This window comes from Mastigoproctus giganteus, chromosome 5 (genome assembly GCF_048544385.1).
Source record: "Mastigoproctus giganteus isolate SK-2022 chromosome 5, ASM4854438v1, whole genome shotgun sequence".
Taxonomy (NCBI): domain Eukaryota; kingdom Metazoa; phylum Arthropoda; class Arachnida; order Uropygi; family Thelyphonidae; genus Mastigoproctus; species Mastigoproctus giganteus.
In genome coordinates, this window is record NC_143579.1 from 85,492,228 (window position 1) to 85,513,452 (window position 21,225).

The following is a 21,225-nucleotide window of genomic DNA, read 5'->3' on the forward strand; positions in this document are numbered from 1 at the left end:
AGAGTGGTAATCAATGGACACTGCTCAACGTGGACTAATGTTATTAGTGGAGTTCCTCAAGGTTCAGTGTTGGGTCCATTGTTGTTTTCCGTGTTTATGAATGATATTGATGATGGGATATCAAGTTTAATGTCTAAGTTTGCAGATGATACAAAGGTTGGCAGGGTCGTTAAGGACACTACTGACGCTATGCTGCTGCAACAGGATCTGGAAAGGTTGAACAGATGGGCTGAGAGGTGGCAAATGAAGTTTAACATTGACAAATGTAAAGTACTACATATGGGTAACAGTAACCCCAGAGCAATGTATCAACTCTGCGGTACTACACTGACAGTGGTGGAGAATGAAAAGGACCTGGGGGTAATTGTGCAGGCAGATATGAAGTTCTCTGAGCAGTGCAGACGAGCTGCAAGAGTAGCTCATGGTGTCTTGTCAATGATATACAGGAATTTTTCTAGCAGGGATAAGGAGGTGATTATTCCCTTGTATAAGGCAATGGTTAGGCCACATCTTGAGTACTGTATACAGGTCTGGAGGCCTCATTTCAAGAAGGATGTAGAGCTGCTGGAACGGGTACAGAGAAGGGCAACAAGATTAGTAAATGGAACAAAGGGTTGCTCTTACGAAGAAAGGCTTAAGTTTTGCAAATTACAGAGTCTGGAGACTAGGCACCGGCGAGGTGATCTGATAGAGGTGTATAAGGCTTTGAATGGTTTGAGCATGCTCAATGCCAATGGGATTCTTCATCTTTCTCAGAATAATCACCTCAGAGGGCATAAATTCAAATTGAGGAAGGACGGATGTCGGATAGATGTGCGGAAATTTGCCTTTGGCCAGCGGGTGGTTGGTTGGTGGAACCGACTTCCATCACTTGTTGTTGAAGTTGATAGCCTAAACAAATTTAAAGCTCAACTGGACAGGTATTTCGAACGAACGGAGGGGTGAAATGGGAGAGGGTTTTTTTTTGGCTGATGCTGAATAAGCTTGCTTTCTTGCATCATATGCCTCTGCTAATGCTAATCATCACTATGTCTGGGTGGAGTTAGATGCATGCACATAACATCTCGATTTCCAGTGAGATTAGAATTCAACCTTTGCAGTGAATGTGGTACATCTCTCTTTGTAAAATTTAGGTTATTTTTATATGTAACTGGAAATATATGTTTTGGAAGTTATTCAATAAGGAAAGGTGAAGGAACTAAGGAGTTCTCGAGGTGCCTTGATGCTATTTCGCATGATGCATAACAATTTTTGCTTCTTATTCAGAAAGACAATTATCATTGAATTTTTTAATTTTAAGATGATTATTATTAACTTAACATTGACAAATGCAAGGTAATACATATGGGTAGCGGTAATCTCAGATATATGTACCAACTGTGTGGTACATTGCTCAGGGTAGTGGTGAATGAAAAAGATATAGGGGTAATTGGGCAGTTAGATACGAAGTTCTGTGAGTATTGCTGCCAGGACAGCTCATGGGATTTTTGTTAATGATATACAGGAATTTAAAAAAAAAAGTGTTTTTTTTTTTTTTTTTTTTGGCTGATGCTATATAATTTTGTTTTCTTCCATAATTTGCCACCACTAACACTAAGATCTTTCCTCTAAATATATCCAACTCTGTTTGTTACCAATTTCCATGTATGCTTCATCATTATGGTGTTTTGCTTCAAACCCTGTATCAGCAGATTTCTTTTGGTAGAAAACAGGTTACTGCATGAGTGAATAAAGTTGTAGGAATCTCCCTCTGCATCTTATGTCATGTGTCCTATCTAGTAATAACATGATTGATCCCAGTAATAAAGTCTTAAATTTTTGCCAGCAGATCATCAGACAGGATTGTTTTCAGTACTATGACTATGTTTAAAAGTGATTGTAATTTCCTAATGTAATATGTGACATTTCTGGTAACCAAGGATAATCCACTTCTGATCCTTACTGAGCTAACTTAGGAACCAACGAGTAAATTCACTGACATTTTTTAAGTCTGTGATGCAATTCTGCCAAATTGCTGAGTGGATCCCCTTATGATCTTTAATAACTATAGCTAAGATAATCGGGGGGCCAAACCAGTTGTTTAGCCCCGAACTCCTCAGTTGCAAACTTGGCACTAAAATTTAAGTAGAGCAGTCTTGTACTTATGACACAATTGGTTGCATGTATAGTCATAGCAGAAAGTTGCATCTTTAGTCGTAGCACAATTTGCCATAGGAGTGGTTTTAAAAATATGAATTGCATTCCTGTCTCAGCGGCCAGATAATTTAGATGGGAAAAGGGAGAAAATTTTAAGTGTAATTTATTTTTAAAAAAATTACTTGTAATGCTGTATATTTTATTTGGAAAAAAATAAACGTAAATGTAACTTATTAAAGATTAATCTTTATATTCTAATAGGGATGTAATAACAAGCTAGAAAAATCTCATTGAAAATTAGAAAATTAAAAAAAAAACAAAAAAAAAAACAAAGAAAGAAATGAAGTACTTATGGCATTAGAACTTTACTCCTGCTCTTCTTTTTTAAGTTGCTCATAAAAACTATCAGCATTATTTGTAATTATTATAAATAATTACAAATTAGAGCAGTGTGGCATTAAGGGCAAGTTGCTGCTTTGGATAAGGGGATGGTTGTATTTGAGAAGACAGAGAGTTGTAATCAATAGACATTGCTCTTCGTGGATTAAAGTTATTAGTGGACTTCCTCAGAGTTCAGTGTTGGGCCCATTGTTATTTTTTCTATATTTATCAGTTATATTGATGAAGGCGTGTCAGGTTTAATGTCCAAGTTTGCATATGATACGAAGTTTGGCAGGATGGTTAATGACAGTATGCCACTACAACAGATCTAGAAAAGTTAGGTAGATGGGCTGAAAAATGGCAGCTGAAGCTTAACATTGATAAATGCAAAGTTCTGTGTGCAAATAACAGTAACCTCACAGTAATGTACCAACTATATGGTACTACAGTCAGTGTAGTGGAAAATGAAAAAGACCTGGGGGGGGGGGGTAATTGTGCAGTCAGATATGAAGTTCTCTGAACAATGAAGACAGGCTATCAGGACAGCTCATAGGGTTTTGCCAATGATATACAGGAATTTTGCTAGCAGGGATAAGGAAGTGATTACCCTATTGTATAAGTCAATGGTCAGGCCACATCTTGAGTACTGAGTACAGGTTTGGAGGCCTTATTTTAGGAAGATGTGGAGCTGCTGGAATGAGTACCGAGAAGGGCAACAAGATTGGTGAGCAGAACAAAGGGATGCTCTTACCAAGGAAGGCTTTATTTGTGCGAACTGTAGCATCTGGAGGCAAGCATTAGCATTAGTAGAGGCATTTGATGCAAGAAAGCAAGCTTATGCAGCATCAGCCAAAAAATAAATAAATAAAAAATAACCACTTCCACTTCACCCCTCTGTTCGTTCGAAATACCTGTCCAGCTGAGCCTTAAACTTATTTAGGCTATCAACTTCCACGACAAGGGATGGAAGTCTGTTCCACCAACCAACCACCAGCTGGCTAAAGGCAAATTTCCTCACATCTATCCTACATCTGTCTTTCCTCAATTTGAATTTATGCGCTCTCAGGTGATTATTCTGAGCAAGAGGAAGAATCCCATCAGCATTGAGCATGCTCAAACCATTCAAGGTTTTATACACCTCTATCAGATCACCTCGCTGGTGCCTAGTCTCCAGACACTGTAATTTGCAAAACGTAAGCCTTTCTTCATAAGAGCACCCCTTTGTTCCATTCACCAATCTTGTTGCCCTTCTCTGTACTCATTCCAGCATCTCTACATCCTTCTTGAAATGAGGCCGCCAGACCTGTATACAGTACTGTAGGTGTGGCCTGACCATTGCCTTATACAAGGGAATAATCACCTCCTTATCCCTGCTAGAAAAATTCCTATATATCATCGACAATACACCATGAGCTACTCTTGCAGCCCGTCTGCACTGTCAGAAAACTTCATATCTGCCTGCACAACCACCCCCAGGTTCCTTTCATTCTCTACCACTGTCAGTGTAGTACCACAGAGTTGATACGTTGCTCTGGGGTTGCTGTTTCCTATATGTAGTACTTTACATTTGTCAATGTTAAACTTCATTTGCCACTTCTTAACCTATCTGTTCAACCTTTCCAGATCCTGTTGCAGTAGCATAGCGTCCTTGACAACCCTGCCAACCTTCGTATCGTCTGCAAACTTGGACATTAAGCTTGATATACCATCATCAATATCATTTATAAATACAGAAAACAATAATGGACCCAATACTGAACCCTGAGGGACTCTACTAATAACATTAGTCCACGATGAGTAGTGTCCATTGATTACCACTCTCTGTCTTCTCCCCCTCAACCACATTCTTATTAGTTTAATTTTCTGATCCAAATCGATCGCTTTCCTTTTCTTGGTAGATTTACTAGTACATGTACCGCTCTTAGTCGGCACCATGATAACTTTCAAGATGAAATTTTCTGTAGAGAACTTCAGAGGGTTGAGGCGAAAACTCACTATTATCACCCCACGCGACAGCAGCAATTTGCCTCCAATGCCATACTGCTCCAATTTGTGCAGCAGTCTTCCATGTGCAACAGTGTCAAAAGCCTTTCTAAGATCCAAGTATATAATATCAAAGTTATTCCCTGCATCCAGTTCTTTTGTGACTGCATCATAGTATCCAATCCAATTGGTCAGGCAAGACTTCTCCTTAACAAAACCATGCTGTGTCTGAGCTATAACTGAAGTCTTGTCTAGATGTTCCTGCAGTGCTTCTTAAATGGATTTTGCCTCCATTAATTTTCCGGGAACAGAAGTTAAACTAACAGGTCTATAATTACTTGTGTCTCCCTTTGATCCTCCTTTGTGAATTGGGGTCACATTTGCACATCTCCAGTCCATGGGTACTTCCTTGAGTAAAAGGAAGCTCTCATAATTATGGCTAAGGGTTTGCTTACTTCCTTTGCTGCCTCCTTTAATATAACTGGATACATCCCATCCACCCCAGGTGCCTTTCTTGTATTTATCTTCAACAATTTCTCCTCCACTTTACTCTCAGTTATTACAAGATTCTCTAGCTTACTGCGGCGCCTCCGTAGCCATGTGGGAAGGAGCAGCAGTGCGTAACACACGCTTCTTGATTAGACCGGGGTTTGAGCCCGTCACCACCAAATACGGAGGATGCGGAAAGGTTAAGGAATGACCACCGCATATCCTGGAGCAATATGGCCTTAGTTGCTAATGCTCCTAAAAACCAAACAGCCAGCCTAGCTTACTGCCAGAGTTGAATACACCTCTGGCATACCCCTCGCTGAATAACTCCTCATGTGTGAATGTCGATGCAAAATATTCATTCAGTTTGTTAGCTGCCTGAGCAGGATCATCAACAGTGGACCAATCTGATTCATCCCTTTCCTTCTAGAGTTTACATAAGTAAAGAACTCTTTGCTGTTTTTCTTTGCATCCCTTGCCTAAGATTTCTCGTAATCTGCCTTCGCCTGCCTAACCTCCTTTGTAACTTGGTTACCGATCAACTTTTATCTATCATAGGCTTCTGTGTCACGTTTTAATTTGTATGCGTATCCCATACATTTTTCTTCTCTGCCATATGTCTTATTAGTTCATCTGACATCCACTTAGGCCTAAACCTTGAACAATATTTCTTAGTTGGTATGTAAAGCCTAGTAGCCTCCAAGATAAGTTCTTTGAATGCTTCCCATTTTGAATTTGCTGTTGGTAACATCATCAGTTGGTCCCACTGTATAGAATTTAAATACTGTCTCAGTCCATCGTAGTCACCTTTACGAAAGCATTAACCCTTCCATTTACCCCTAATGGTAGTGACCTCTTTGAGTAAATCCCACTTCAGCACACTGATCACTGCCACCTAGTGGTTCATTTACCTGCAGATTCTTAATGCATGAAGAATCACTACTGATAATCAAATCAAGAGTATTACTCCCTCTAGTTGCCTCCCGAACATGCTGATGTAGAAAACAGTCATCCAGTAAATCCTCAAAAGCACCTGTTAGGTGATCTCCTTGAGCTGTTTAATGTTTTGAATGGATTGAGCAAGCTCAATGCTGATGGGATTCTTTCTGTTGCTCAGACCACACATGAGGAGGTGCAAATTCAACTTGAGCAAGGATGGTTGCAGAAGAAATGTGCAGAAGTTTGCCTTCAGCCAATGAGTGGTTGATTGTTGGAACTAACCTCCATCTGTTGTTGTTGTGGAAGTGATAATTTAAATAAGTTCAAGGAAGAACTAGACAAACTATTGGATAGAATGAATAGGTGAAATGGAGGTGCAGTGTTTGTTTTTGGGTTTTTTTTTTTTTTTTTTTATTGGCTGATGCTTTCTTTCATCATTTGTAACTGCTAATGCTTGCTAATGCTATTGAAATTCAAGGGCACATGCATTGAATTTGAATATTACTGCTGATGTAAAATTTCTTTGAAATGCTAAAATGTTTTTCAGCATCAACAGCATGCCTGAGTTGTTGCTTAGTTATCATAGTTGCTTGCAGGACCTCTACCTCTACGCTGCCAGATAGTGACTGGAGGGAGTCCGAGTAGTGTGTATGCGGGGAGCATTGTCGAGGCCACGTTATGTCAAGGATCTGGGTATATTCTTACCACATGTACGCCATATCCAAAAATTTCATTACTTCATACAGAATGTCCCACCCACTTTTTCTTACTATTGAATACACCATGAATGGTCAAAATAATAGAGCAAGCTTATCTGCGAAAAGATCTAAACCTCCCAAGGACTTCCTAATTCATTTCACAAATATATGTGGTCTCAATTCCAATCTCAACGAAGTCCATTTCCACTTGCAGTCTTCCAAACCCCATGTACTTTTTCTGACTGAATCTCAGTTATCAGTTGATTCAACTACTGCTCATCTCAGATGTCCAAATTATTTGCTGTATGATTCCTTTCACCTCAAAGGTGGTACTTGTGCATATGTCCGTTCTGATATTCCCTGTCAGAGACTTGGCAATTTGGAATCTCCTCTCTTTGATCTTCTCTGGTTTAAACTCTCTCTACCTCATTGTGCAAAATTAATCTGTTGTCTCTACCGTTCTCCCAACTCCACTAATCACTTGGAGCTCTTTGACTTCCTCTCTTTGCAACTTGACTTTCTCCAGTCCAGCTTTCCTAACAGTGAGGTAATTTTCCTTGATGATTTTAACGTTCACAACAGCAGCTGGCTTCCGTTTTCTAGTCACACCGACCCAGCAGGTCGAGATGCTGAGGCTTTTGCAATTACTAATGACCTAGCACAGATTGTTCATTTACCTACAAGAATACCGGACAATCCTAATCATACAGCCAATACGCGTGATCTTTTTCTCACAAACAACCCTTCTAAGTACAAGGTTGAAGTGAGAGGTCCTTTAGGCACTTCAGACCACAACTTGGTGATTGTCTCTTCTCCAATGGAACCTTTATCTCATGGCTATTCCCAACCTCGTATTGTTTGGCATTACAAGAATGCAAAATGGGATGACCTGCGAGACTTCTTTTCCTTGGTCTGATTACTGTTTCAAAATTTCTGATGTCAACGTTTGCTCAGATCGTGTCAGTGAAATTATTCTTGCAGGAATGGAATCCTTTATCGCACACTCCACTTTAAAATCTCGTCCTTTATCTAAACCTTGGTTTTCCAATAAATGTGCTAAGGCTGTCCAAGAGAAGAATGTTGCATATCGTAATTGGCTTGTTTCTAATTCTTCAGTTTCATTTTCTGTCTACACCAAAGAGCTCGCAACAATTGTAAAGCAGTTATTAATCAGTCCAAACTACAGTTTGAACAGGCTAAGAGTAGAAAACTTGCTTCTTGCTCAAATGGTAGCCGAGCATTCTGGGCTCTTGCCAAAGCTATTGGCCGCAACGTTTGCCCATCTCTGCTCCCACCTCTGTCCAAACCAGATGGTTCTGTTGTCACTTCAGCCAAGGATAAAGCTGACCTGCTAGCATCCCATTTTTCTTCGAGCTCATGTATTAATGAACGTGGTAAACCACCTCCCACCATTCCTAACACGCTCCATTCAATGCCTCCTGTTGTCTTCCGTCAAAAGGATATCAGAAGAATTTTGATGAATCTTAATGCTAAGAACGCTCCAGGTCCTGATGGTATTTCTCCACTTGTTCTCAAAACCTGTGCTCCTGAACTTACTCCTATTCTTTGCCGCCTTTTTTCACTTTCTTATTCCAAAGGTGTTTTTCCTTCTGCTTGGAAATTTGCTCATATCCAGCCAGTTCCTAAAAGGGTGACAAATCCCTCCCATCCAGTTATCGTCCCATTGCAATTACTTCTACTCTTTCTAAAGTAATGGAGAAATCAATTAACCGCCAACTCTTAAACTACCTAGAAACCTTCCATCTGATCAACGATCGCCAGTATGGATTCCGTCAGTGTCGATCCACTGGTGATATTCTGGCTTATGTTACCCATTTATGGACTAATTCAATGGAAAGGTTCGGTGAAACACAAGTAGTTGCTCTTGACATCTCAAAGGCTTTTGATCGTGTTTGGCATAAAGGTCTTCTAAACAAGCTTCCATCTTATGGTTTGCCAACTGTTTTTAGTAATTGGTTATCCAGTTTTCTCTCTGATCGCTCACTGAGGGTGATGGTAGATGGCTCTCTGTCTTCTAACTTCTCTACTAATGCTGGTGTCCTCCAAGGTTCAGTTCTTTCCCCCACTCTTTTCCTCTTGAATATCAATGACCTTCTTCCATTGACTGGAAATCCTATCCATAGTTTTGCCGATGATAGCACATTGCATTCAACTTTCCATTTTGAGAAATCTTGTCCAGCTCAATCAGCTTCAAGTTCTCGAAAATCTGCTGCCAATTTCTTAAATGCCGATCTTCAGGTAATTCTCCAGTGGGGCAAAGACAACTTAGTTGATTTCAACCCTTCTAAAACTCAGTCTTGTCTTATATCTCGCAAAAAGGATTCTTCTGCTCCTATGCTTATCTTTAGTGACACTCCGATTTCTAGGCAAAATGATATATCTCTTTTGGGGATTACCCTGACTTCTAATCTCTCTTGGCACAAGCACATTACAAATATTGCTTCCTCTGCATCTAAAAGACTTGGTTTTCTCTTTCGCTCTTGGCGTTACTTTTCTTCCAAACAGCTGCTCACTCTGTATAAATCGCAAATCCGCCCTGCCATGGAATATTGTTCCCACATCTGGGGTGGTGCCCCCAAAACCTCTCTCTCAGGCTTCTTGATTCCATTCAGATGAGGGCAGTTAGGTTAATTAATGATTCATCTCTAACAGAGTCTCTCCACTCACTTTCTCATAGATGCACTGTTTCTGCTGCATGCCTCTTCTACAGATACTTCCATGGGCACTGTTCTTCTGAATTGGCTTCTATAATTCCCGCTCTCTCTTTCAAAACAGTCCGAACACGTGCTGCCAACATCCATTTACTGTCCAACTTCAAACCCACAGAACCAACTTTTCATCTTCCTCATTTATTCATTCAACTGCAGTTTTCTGGAACAACCTCCCTTCATACGTATTTCCTGAAAATTACAATCTACAGAAGTTCAAGTCCAATATCAACAAATATCTTCTTTTGTCTTCTCAACCTCCAACCCAAGCACGGTACTAAGTACTATAGGTTCTAATACCTCTCGTGTTTGGGGTTCTCATAAAAAAAAAAAAAAAAAAAATGAGAACAGTCTTTTGGAGAAGATAATCCTTAATTCTTATCTCTTTTGATGGTCTCCATCAATGTTTAAGGAATATCCAAGGCCCAACTGAAGTTTGCAAGTATTGCATCTTTCTAAAAGCACTTAATGACATCAATCTTTGTATCCATTATTATGGTTCTGTATTTCTTAAAACCAGAAACATTTGTAGCACTTGATTTTTTTTTTTTCTTATCAGCCACTTTTAAGGGACAGATACATTAAAAAGATAAAGCAAACAATTGCAGTTTTTCATGATCATATTATCATCATCATAACATAGAGTGGATCATAAGTCAAAAAACTGTTATTAAAAAGATAACTGTTCAGTAATCACAGTGATTATGTAACTGTTTCACAGTTATATAATCATTGTTTCACTGTTACATATATACATACACACATGTATATGTAACAGTGAACAAAATGTATTAATACATTTTGTAAAATGAATGAATAAATAAATAATAATCAAGACAAGAAGCCACTTATATATATATCATTGTAAGTGTGGAGTGGCACCTGAACTCCGTGTTCCTTAATTAGTAAATATGATAAAAGTGGATTGTTGTGGACCATTTTAAGTTGAGTGCTGACTCTGTGTTATGGGTCTATTCCCAACTGGGATTTAGCTGACTCCCAATTGGGAGAGGGATCTGTAGACTAACTAGGCATCTCAGCCAGAATGGAAAGTTGTACACTACAATGCAGTCTTCTCTGTACAACTCCTGTTCCCTGGGCTTGTTGTAATGACTGCTGCTAATGGCTTGGGAAGCCCTCCCCCCTCCACTCTCCCCCTGAGTAGATGTGTGCTAACTTCCCATTTCTGGAAAGTAGGATTTTCTTACTCTGTCAGAATTGGCAACTGAAGTGGGATCTTAGGCAGAGGCGTAGCTAGGTTTTCAACATCCTTGGCAAATTCGTGGCTACGCGCTTTTTTTCAATAATTGGTAAAATCATAAAAACTAATAAGTACAAAAATTGTTATTTAGGGTCTCCCGTAAAGGATTACATATACAGTACCCATGTGTTTTGTGTCTGTAAATTGCGTGTGCTCTGTGGTCGATTTGTCTGTTTTGATGGACGAAAAACCTCAGTTTCTGGGAGAAAAACCTTGCTATCTATGCCTGAGACTGACTAACTCAGCCACGGAGTGAAAAAAGCCCATTAAAATTTCTCGCGTCATCAACGGGATTTGAACCCGGGCGTTTTCCACTCGGTGTGGGGAGGATGGTGACTATACAAATAATAAGTATAATCGGATCTCTGTTTAACAAACTTCTTTATAGCAAATTTTTCTATTTTGAGATAAATGTTTTCTTTTCACTGAATTTTTTTAGAATTCACTAAATAGAATTTTATTCTTTACCGAATTTTTTTTTATATCTTTGTTTTACGGAAATGAAAATTTTTTTCGTTTGTTGAAAGAAGAAAATTTTCCCTATAGCGATTGCATTACGAGACTTAACTGGGTACACATCGTTCGCACCCATGCCTTCAAGCAAGCAATAGTGCTGTTGTTACGCCCGAATTAAAAGATTAAGAGATTACCATCTGGAATTCAGTGGAACCTGTTAAACCTATCCGACTACCTGTCCCACATACCGAGAAGTTGAGCTGGTCAACTACTTTCTGTGTATCCATAGCCAGTGAGCAGACCAGGGTGTATTAAACATTTGGACAATGGGCTCTGGTCAACCTTCTATTATGAGCACCCTGTTAGAGATTACAAGAGAGTGGTTTCCCTCTATCCTGACAAGCAGGCATCTGTTGTTTCGTGGATGTGAAATGGCACCATTTCAAAGCTATTGGCCTATCATTGAGCACAATATGAGATACAGAGGAAATGATGCCTCCCACACTACTATCGTAGTTTTTTCTTAAGAGTTATCTATGTTGAATCCACACCGATGTTATATAAATATAAAACTCTTACTCTTAACATATTATGCCTTGTTGCATTTTGTTATTTTAAATTATTTCACTTCATACTTTTGTTGCTAACAAATTAATAAATTCATTCTGAATTTCTTGAGATAAATAATTAGTGTTGTGTTTAATATGCGATTCCAGAGCATTTTTCATACCAACGTCCAATTGGCTGACAAATTTTATCAAGTTTAAAAATACGCCACAATTTTTTTTTTCGGTATCGATATTACTAGCATGTCCACGAAATGCCAAATTATTTTCTGCACAGAACAATATACATTTCAGTATATGACGCCATTTTGAAATTTTGCTTCTTAGTGCTGCTTGTGCAGCGTCGTCAGTTAGTCCACCTTTTTGAAGACCCTTTTATAATAATTTACATTTTGTGAAATTGTTTGTGTTGTAATGAATTCTCATGAAAAAGATTTGGGTTTAGATGTTTCCAATCCTTAATCCGAGTTGCAAAATGGAACACTATTTGTGCCAGATACAAATAAGAGGCACAGAAAACAATATATTGCATCTTTGTTTTTGCAATAAAATAACCATTTCCTCTCTTTTTTTTCAATACCTTCATTTTTGTATTTTCACGAATTATTGAAACATTGGCCATTAGTGACAGGACACGTATTTAAGACTATATGTTCAGGACTGTGTTGCAACATAAGAGATCTGTTTTTGTGGGTATTAAAGTTCCATGTGGTCAGATCATTAAAATTCAGACTTACATGTTCCATGTTAATATTATTGCTGCCATCATTTTCTTCTGCCAACTGTTATTGGTTAGTGTCCACACTTTCTAATTCTTTTAAAGTAACTTCAGCTGTTTGAGCTTTTTCTTGGACTTCCATTTCAGTGGCATCATCATTTGTTTCATCTTCATTCGAATCATGTTCGTTTTATTCGTCACTTTCAGGTTTGGAGCTAGTTTACAAAACTGGCTTATTGTAAGCCAGTTTTGTAAACTAGTGGAATGTTTTTTTTTCTAATTTCCTCTTTATACAGTCTTCCCACTTTTTTCTTTGGGGGCATGTCTAAAATTAATTTGGCCTTTATTGTTTTATTTAAATTATAAATCTCAATATCCACCATTACCTGTTTACATAGCAATCACAAAAACACTATAACTTAGCTTATTCAGTTTGTACACAATGTGTGAATTGCGAACTATTATGCATTCGATCATGCGCTGATGAAGCGATCGCCTGATTAGTCCATTCAAAGTTACATTCTGAACAGCAAATAGATCTACGATGATATGCAGTATGTACTCGGAGATGTAAGGATGCATGCAGGCTTGAATCACCATGAGAAAATTAATTTTCACCCTCCCTGTGCTATCTTGATTCAACATCATCGAGGGGCACCATTTCATCAGCTAGCCTTGGGTGTCGAAATAGCTTGACACTGTACTGATGTAGTCTGTCAGTGGTGCTCTTCTCCTGTCTGTGCCCTTGGTATCTGCCCCAATGCCAAGGCGTTCCTACGACACTGATCTTAGGGTCCACGGGACCTCTCCATTCTTTCCTGGTCGACCTGTTAACACACTTTGGAACATTCTGCAACATGGATTTCCTGCAAACTCCCTGTTGTAGAGAGTAGGCTTTGCAGACTTTGGTGGTAATTGCCATCAAAGAGGGATTTCTCTTTGCACCACCCTTGTCTGCATTGTTCCACTGTTTTGCTGACATTGGAACACTACACTGTGGGATTCATGCTGGCCTAATGTCTCTAGGGAGAAGCATTTGCTGACTTTGGTACCAGATGGGATTTCAAGCTTCTCTTTAACCATCCCAGCCTATTCCTTCCAATCTTCTTGCTAATGTTAAGACACTATCCAGTGTGGGATTATTTCCATCTCTGGGGGATAGGATTTGCAGATTATGATGGCAAACATTGCCATGGTAGGATTTCAAAGGTTCACTGGGATCACTTCAAACTTCCCCAGTCATCCATGCCCGTGGGCTTCTTTGGAAGTAGGACATCTGTAATATTTGATTTCTGAAGAGGTCTGGTGCCATTTTAGTGTTACCATGATACTATTTTACTATCAGTGTGAGATTGAGTTTTGTGACTTGTTGGACCCGTGACTATCTCACTTACTACTTTCCTTTGTCCTGCCCTACATCTTTCACATTCTTGGAGAATGTGTTATACTTCCTTACCCAGCTTTGCTAGCTCTGTTTCCCTCTTTCCAACTTTAATTCTGTTCAATGCTCCCTTCCTCTTAGCATTATCATGGGCTAGCCTCTCATAAAAACGTTGATCTTATGCTGGACTGGAGAATGTCCTATAAATGAAAAGTAAGAGGCCTGGCTACCTGGTAATTAAGAGGCCACTAATGTGAATACTATAATACACAAGTCACATTACCACCACTATCCATACTTGACAGGATTTGCAAATTATTTGTAACATCGCAAGAGCATATTTGTGGATTTGAAGGAGACTTCTGGAGCTTCTTAGATAAAGATATAATACAGTACAATATAAAATGTGAGTTATTATCAACACTTCATCATTATGAACTGTAAGCTATACCATGTAGGGATGATGTGACCATCACCATAATAAACATTTATAATATTAATATTAAAAATAGTGTAAAATTTTAGCATGTTTTGGTAAAGTATAGAAGGAACTGCTTTTCACTAAAACTACTATACTGATCATGAAAATTATAAGAAACAAGTTGAAGGCACAGTTATCTGTTTTCTTTTTATGCAAAATGTTTGTGCACACATATTTATTATGCAGCTTGAAATATAATAGCATTATTTAAAAGAGAATAAATTTTTATTCCTTAATAAAAAGTCATATTCTTACATTACATAGAAATATTACACCTAACGATTCAATAAAATAATAGTCCTCCATTATGATTAGATCCCATCTTACTTGATTGCTATGTTCTATTATATAGTAAACAGTCATTATTTGTGGGAATATGATTGGAAATCACTGAAAATATTAAGACCAAAGCCCTTTGTGAAAAAAGAAAGGGGTTGAGGTGGACCCTTCTTATGGGAAATCAAGGTGAACAATCACGATCAGTAAGAAATAAAATATAATAATCATGTGTGTTATGACCAGTCTAAACACTATGGATATGTTTACACAAAGAATTAATAATAATAAAATGCAAAAAAAAAAAAAAAAAAAATTTAAAATAGTAGCGATGATTGAAAGAGTAGCTGTGATACAGGAGATGGACACAGATGTGGGGTCTGCCTGAAGATTTTTTGGGAAGGTGCCTTACAAGAGTCAGCAGAGGAAGACAGTTCAGTTTTGAGGTTCTTAAAAAACTAATTTCCATGATATTTTTAAATAAAAAGAAGTTGTCTATGAAAATAATGTCATAGAATTACGAATATTTTATTATATAGTCTTTCAGTTTATGCAGAAAATAATATATAATAAAAAAGAAATTAGAAAAGCTAATACGCACCTTCTTTTGTAGGTAAACTGGATATGAAGTTAGAATACAGAGCAATCATTCAATTCCTAACAAAGCAGATTTCCCAAAGGATTAATTAAGCTGATTAATATACATGGCCTTTTGTCTTATCAGATGGAGTTCTGGTTCAAGCAATTCAAATGGGAAAGGAGAGTCACCAGAAGATGACCCTGGACAGAGGATGCCTCAGGCAATATCTCCAGAACAATATGAAAAAAGTGGAATAGATGGTGGCTATTGAAGGTGTAGAGATGGCCTATGACACTGGTATGTCAGAATCAAGTGGTTTGAGAATACTTCATGGTAAATAGGGATGCCAAATAAGTTGATTCTCACTGGGTTTCAAAGATGTTGTTTCTACTTCAGAATAAGAGTTAGGTAACAGTTTCACAAATGAAAATTTGAACAAATTTTATTTGTGAAATGAAATACAGCAATACCCTGCATAGCACTGATAATTGGTACTGAAACTGTTCCATGTTATGTGCAACTGTGCTGATTGAGGTATAATTATTAGCATTAGCATTAGTAGAGGCATATGATGCAAGAAAGCAAGCTTATTCAGCATCAGCCAAAAAAAAACAAAAAAAAACACACCACTCCCATTTTACCCCTCCATTCACTCGAAATACCTGTCCAGTTGAGTCTTAAATTTGTTTAGGCTATCAACTTCAACAACAAGTGATGGAAGTCAGTTCCACCAACCAACCACCCGCTGGCCAAAGGCAAATTTCTGCACATCTATCCGACATCCGTCCTTCCTCAATTTGAATTTATGCCCTCTGAGCTGATTATTCTGAGCAAGATGAAGAATCCCATTGGCATTGAGCATGCTCAAACCATTCAAAGCCTTATACAGCCCCTAGGCACCGGCGAGGTGATCTCTATCAGATCACCTCGCTGGTGCCTAGTCTCCAGACTCTGTAATTTGCAAAACTTAAGCCTTTCTTCGTAAGAGCAACCCTTTGTTCCATTCACTAATCTTGTTGCCCTTCTCTGTACCCGTTCCAGCAGCTCTACATCCTTCTTGAAATGAGGCCTCCAGACCTGTATACAGTACTCAAGATGTGGCCTAACCATTGCCTTATACAAGGGAATAATCACCTCCTTATCCCTGCTAGAAAAATTCCTGTATATCATTGACAAGACACCATGAGCTACTCTTGCAGCTCGTCTGCACTGCTCAGAGAACTTCATATCTGCCTGCACAATTACCCCCAGGTCCTTTTCATTCTCCACCACTGTCAGTGTAGTACCGCAGAGTTAATACGTTGCTCTGGGGTTACTGTTTCCCACATGTAGTACTTTACATTTGTCAATGTTAAACTTCATTTGCCACCTCTCAGCCCATCTGTTCAACCTTTCCAGATCCTGTTGTAGCAGCATAGCATCAGCGGTGTCCTTAACAACCCTGCCAACCTTTGTATCATCTGCAAATTTGGACATTAAACTTTTATACCCATCATCAATATCATTCATAAACACCGAAAACAACAATGGACCCAACACTGAACCCTGAGGAACTCCACTAATAACATTAGTCCACGTTGAGCAGTGTCCATTGATTACCACTCTCTGTCTTCTGCCACTCAACCATCCCCTTATCCATAGCAGCAATTTGCCCCCAATGCCACACTGCTCCAATTTGTGCAGCAGTCTTCCATGTGCAACAGTATCAAAAGCCTTTCTAAGATCCAAATATATAATATCAAAGTTATTCCCTGCATCCAGTTCTTTTGTGACTACATCATAGTATCCAATCAAATTGGTCAGGCAAGACCTGCCCTTAACAAAACCATGCTGCGTCTGAGCTATAACTGAATTCTTGTCTAGATGATCCTGCAGTGCTTCTTTAACCAGTGCCTCCATTAATTTACCTGGAACAGAAGTTAAACTAACAGGTCTATAATTACTTATGTCAGCCTTTGGGTTTTATAATGGGTTTTAATTGAATGCGTACCAGAGAAACAGTCTATAAACAATTTTCACTTGATAGCCAATTAAAAGGATTTTAAATAAAAAATACTGCAAAAATTTTATCAATGAAAAGGTAACATCATGAGAGATGAGAAAAAAGCTTTATTGTTTATTTAGGTATTTCAATAATGAAGTCTGGTGAAGTCGTCTTTTCTTTTTCTTGGTGTACAAGTCTTTGTAGCATTGAATCTCATCTTTTGAAATTTGCTGTATCTTGATGCTACGTTCAACGTTCGAAAATCCTTTTGTTGTCACTTCAGAATTCTTTTTCTCTTCTTCATATGCAGTTTGCTTACCAATTTCAAGGAGAGTTGCATCATCTAAGTCATTTGCATGTGAGTCAGTGCAGTCACGTACATTTGCAGTGTCCAAAGTTTCGAATCCCAAGTCTTTTTTGATTTTCACGGTGTCTTCGACAATTGTCTAAATTTGTGATTCAATACCAGTGAAATCATTTTCCAAATGGGACAAAACATTCTGCCAAACAAACGCACGTTATTGGCAGTGATTTCTAGCCAAGATGCAGATATATTTTCGATTGCATTCCTCATGTTAAAATTTTGTAAAGATGATGATCCTACTCCTGTTGAAGCTTCAATCGTGTGAGAAAAAGTTCGCTGCAGATAATATGCCTTGAGTGTGGCAATTATGCCCTTGATCTGTGGGTTGTAAGAGAGACATTGTGTTAGGTAGAAGAAAGCATATTTTTACATTTTCATTGAGATCAGAAATTTCAGGTGGATGGTCTGGGGCATTGTCTAAAAGCAGCAAAATTTTGAACTCTATCCCTTCATCTTTGCAGTAATGTTCAATCATTGGACAAAAATAGTCTGTGAACCATTCTGTCAACAATTCTCTTGTAATCCATTCTTTCTTATTGGATCGCCAAATTACAGGCAATGTGCTTTTTACGCAACCCTTTAGAGCTGTTGAGTTTTCTGCTCTGAACACGAGTAGAGGCTTCAGTTTAAAATCCCCAGATGAGATTCCACCCAACAAAAGTGTTAAATGATCTTTTGATGCTTTATATCCAAGTTGGGCATTTTCATTTTCTGTTAAAAAAGTTCGTGAGGGCATTTTTTTCCAGAACAGTCCAGTTTCGTCGATGTTGAAAATTTGTTTGTCCTTGTAGCCACCTTCTTCAGTGATGTCTTTTAATTCACTGGGAAATCTTGCAGCAGCGTCTTTGTGGCACACTGGCCATAGTTGCCGATGCACCTAATAAATCCCTAAACTAGCAACAACAACAGTAGCAGCATCTTTGTTTGCACTTGCACTTTCATCCGACATAAGAACAGTGTGAAGCCCAACATGGTTTTTAAAGTGGAAAAACCAACCATGACTGGCTGTAAATATTTCTTTAGTTTCCTCCTCTTCATTCTCTTATTTTTCCTTCAGCTTGTTATTAAAGCTCATGGCTCTTGCTTGAATGATGTTTTGACTCAAAGGACTTCTCTTTTGATTACAATCTTCTCTCCATATTAATAAAAGACATTCCATATTAATCAATAGCAAACTTGATTAATATGGAATGCTATTGATTAAAATAATACTTCATGTAAGATGCTGTAGAAATTTCCTGCTCTTTATACTGATCCTTCTTTCGAATAATCGTTTGCACTGATGCTTCATTCATTCCATTTTTCTCAGCAGTTTTAGCATATACGATGAAGCATCTTCATGGCACTTGATAATATCAAGTTTTTTTTCTCAATCTAAACCATTTACGTTTAGTAGCTCCACCGCTTTCATTACTTTTCATTTTTTGACTCACCGCAGCATTTAAAGGGATAAAAAATAAATTGTGAAATGAAAAGTTTGAAAAGCTATCATGTTGTTTCATCAGGATGGAATTAAGAATACTGAACAGTGTTGCTGCTGACTGCCTGAGGGGAGCTATTGGCGCATGTGAGACAATAGAGTTGGCACTGCAGCATATATGTACACATACCTAGGCTATGACAATGCAGCATATATCTAGAGTACATGTCTAGGCTGTTGAATGAGTTTTAATACGTACTGTAAATTTTCGACTTAAACTTAAACCTGTGCTGTTTGAAACAGTGCTAAGTGAGTTATTGCTGTATGAAATAAAATATGAAAATTTAAAATTTTCTAAAGAAAACTGAGAAAGTTATGCCATTAGGGATGAAATTTGGATATATCATTGGATTGGTATTCAGAAATCAAATAAGAATCTCTACAGGAGAAGCACAAGGGGTCACCCATGCACCCCCGAAGAAGTTGAAGGCTTGACTGTTTGCTAGGAAAGTCAAAGCAACCTTTTTATGGGATTCAAAGGGGATTCTCCTTGTTGATAACATGCTCCACAAGAGTACAATCTCTTTTGAAGGTTGTTTCTATATTATACAATTGCATAATTCCACAAAGGAGGAGAAGAATCAATCTGGAAAGCTTGGAAAGCTTTTACTTGGTATTCTGTTTTTTCAGGATAATCTACCAATTCACAAATCATGTATTGCTGCCATTTCTTTGAAAGAGTTTGGATTTGAAACTCTATATTACCCATCCTGTAGCTCAGACCTGGTTCCCAATGAATATTTTCTTTTTAGAAACTCAAAAGAAAACACTTCTTGGAAATCATTTTTCCAGTGAACTTAAAAGTTGCTTTTTTTAGTATGTTGAGGTTCAAGAAGAATGTTTTGTTTTAATAGTAATAGCAGCATTTTTTTAAAAATGGAATAGGGGCATTAAAGTCACGAGGGGAAGATTATATTGAAGGTGTGATTTAGAAGAAACACACACGTTTATTCTTTTGTGATTTTTCTCTTGTTTTTTCATACAGAAAGTGTTCCTTTTAAAATGTAATTTAAAAAGTTGGCCAATGTACAATTTTTTTTTTTTTTTTTTTTTTTAATTTTAGGAAGTGAAAAGGACAGGTTGGTTAAAAAGAGGAATTAAAACTTGTGAAAGTGTTTCTGATCACATGTATCGAATGGGAATTATGGCAATGATTTTGGATAATAAAGAACAAAATATAAACAAAGACAGGTATGATTATTATTTATGACTTTGTGTTTAATTAACATTTGTCCTTACAGAATTTTTCACTAGGAGCTTACATAATATGCAATAAATTAACCCTAAAAACCAGTAAATATGACCATGGATTCCTGTCACATTGAAGTCTGGGTTATAAATTTTTGTAATAAAATTGGAATTTAAACTATATTCAGTTCTGATTTTTTTTTTTTTCTCTACCTTGTTAGGTGTTACCACAAAGAAGAATTATGCATAACTTGCATGCCATGGTGTTGGGTGCCCCTTCATTATTATACAGTCTAATCGTTAAAAAAAAGGGCCATCTTATGGTCTGTCAAATACAGTATGTCAAATTATATTCACTGCCACTTTGCATTCAGTTATGCCAATCATGAGCTATGACAGGGAGTGTTTGTTTTACCATTTGTTGCTGAATGCCTTAAATTTCTGGTTTATCAGTTCATCTGCCAAATGTAATGGTAATGGGCTGTCATAAACCAGAAAATGGATTTATGCATCAAAATACATGATACTTCAAAAGGTGATGGTGGGGGAGACAACATGATTTTCCACAGCATTTGTGAGAAGTATTCATTTAATCTGCATATACCCAAGATACTTGACGTTGAATACAATAGCAAAAGACTGAACTTCAAAGAAATTGTGATATTCAACATAAGAATGTTGGGAGATAAGCTGGGAGAATTTCCCCCTCCCTGCACTCCTAGCTCACCAAGTTGAGAAACACGTGGCCAGCTTTTGAGACTTCAAACTGAAGCATTCCACATCGTAACAACAGGGTGTCATGCAAATAGCAAGAGACTTGGAAGCAAAGTGATGACAGTTCCCAAAAACCTTTGGTGAGTGTCAAGGATTGCAGCCAGGTCAATTTGCTGGCATCATCATTAGCCAGCCAGGTATCCAGCAATCTGGCATAAAATTATGTGAAAGATCTGTGTGGTGTAAATTAACTCTTAAATGTTAAGTACAGGTAACCCTTGTATAATATGGTAGTTAGGTTCCTATAAAATGTTGTGATGTGCAAAACCGAGTTATACGGGACTAAGAAAGAATACAAAAAGAGAGGTTATGTTCCGAAAGCTAACAAAAACACACTATTTTGTTAATAAAATGTTAACAA

General features: G+C 37.9%; 1 protein-coding gene across 6 annotated transcripts in view; it reads left to right on the top strand.

The window, feature by feature from the left end:
- The window catches only part of LOC150085538 (5'-deoxynucleotidase HDDC2), a 173,125-nt gene that overhangs the window by 97,459 nt on the left and 54,441 nt on the right, over positions 1-21,225 (top strand). For all 6 annotated transcript variants that reach the window (XM_090373324.1, XM_090373325.1, XM_090373321.1 and 3 more), the window contains exon 2: positions 19,966-20,093. In XM_090373324.1, the coding sequence (XP_090229450.1) occupies positions 20,029-20,093 (65 nt within the window). In that variant the 5' untranslated portion in view covers positions 19,966-20,028. The remainder of the gene's footprint in view (positions 1-19,965; positions 20,094-21,225) is intronic.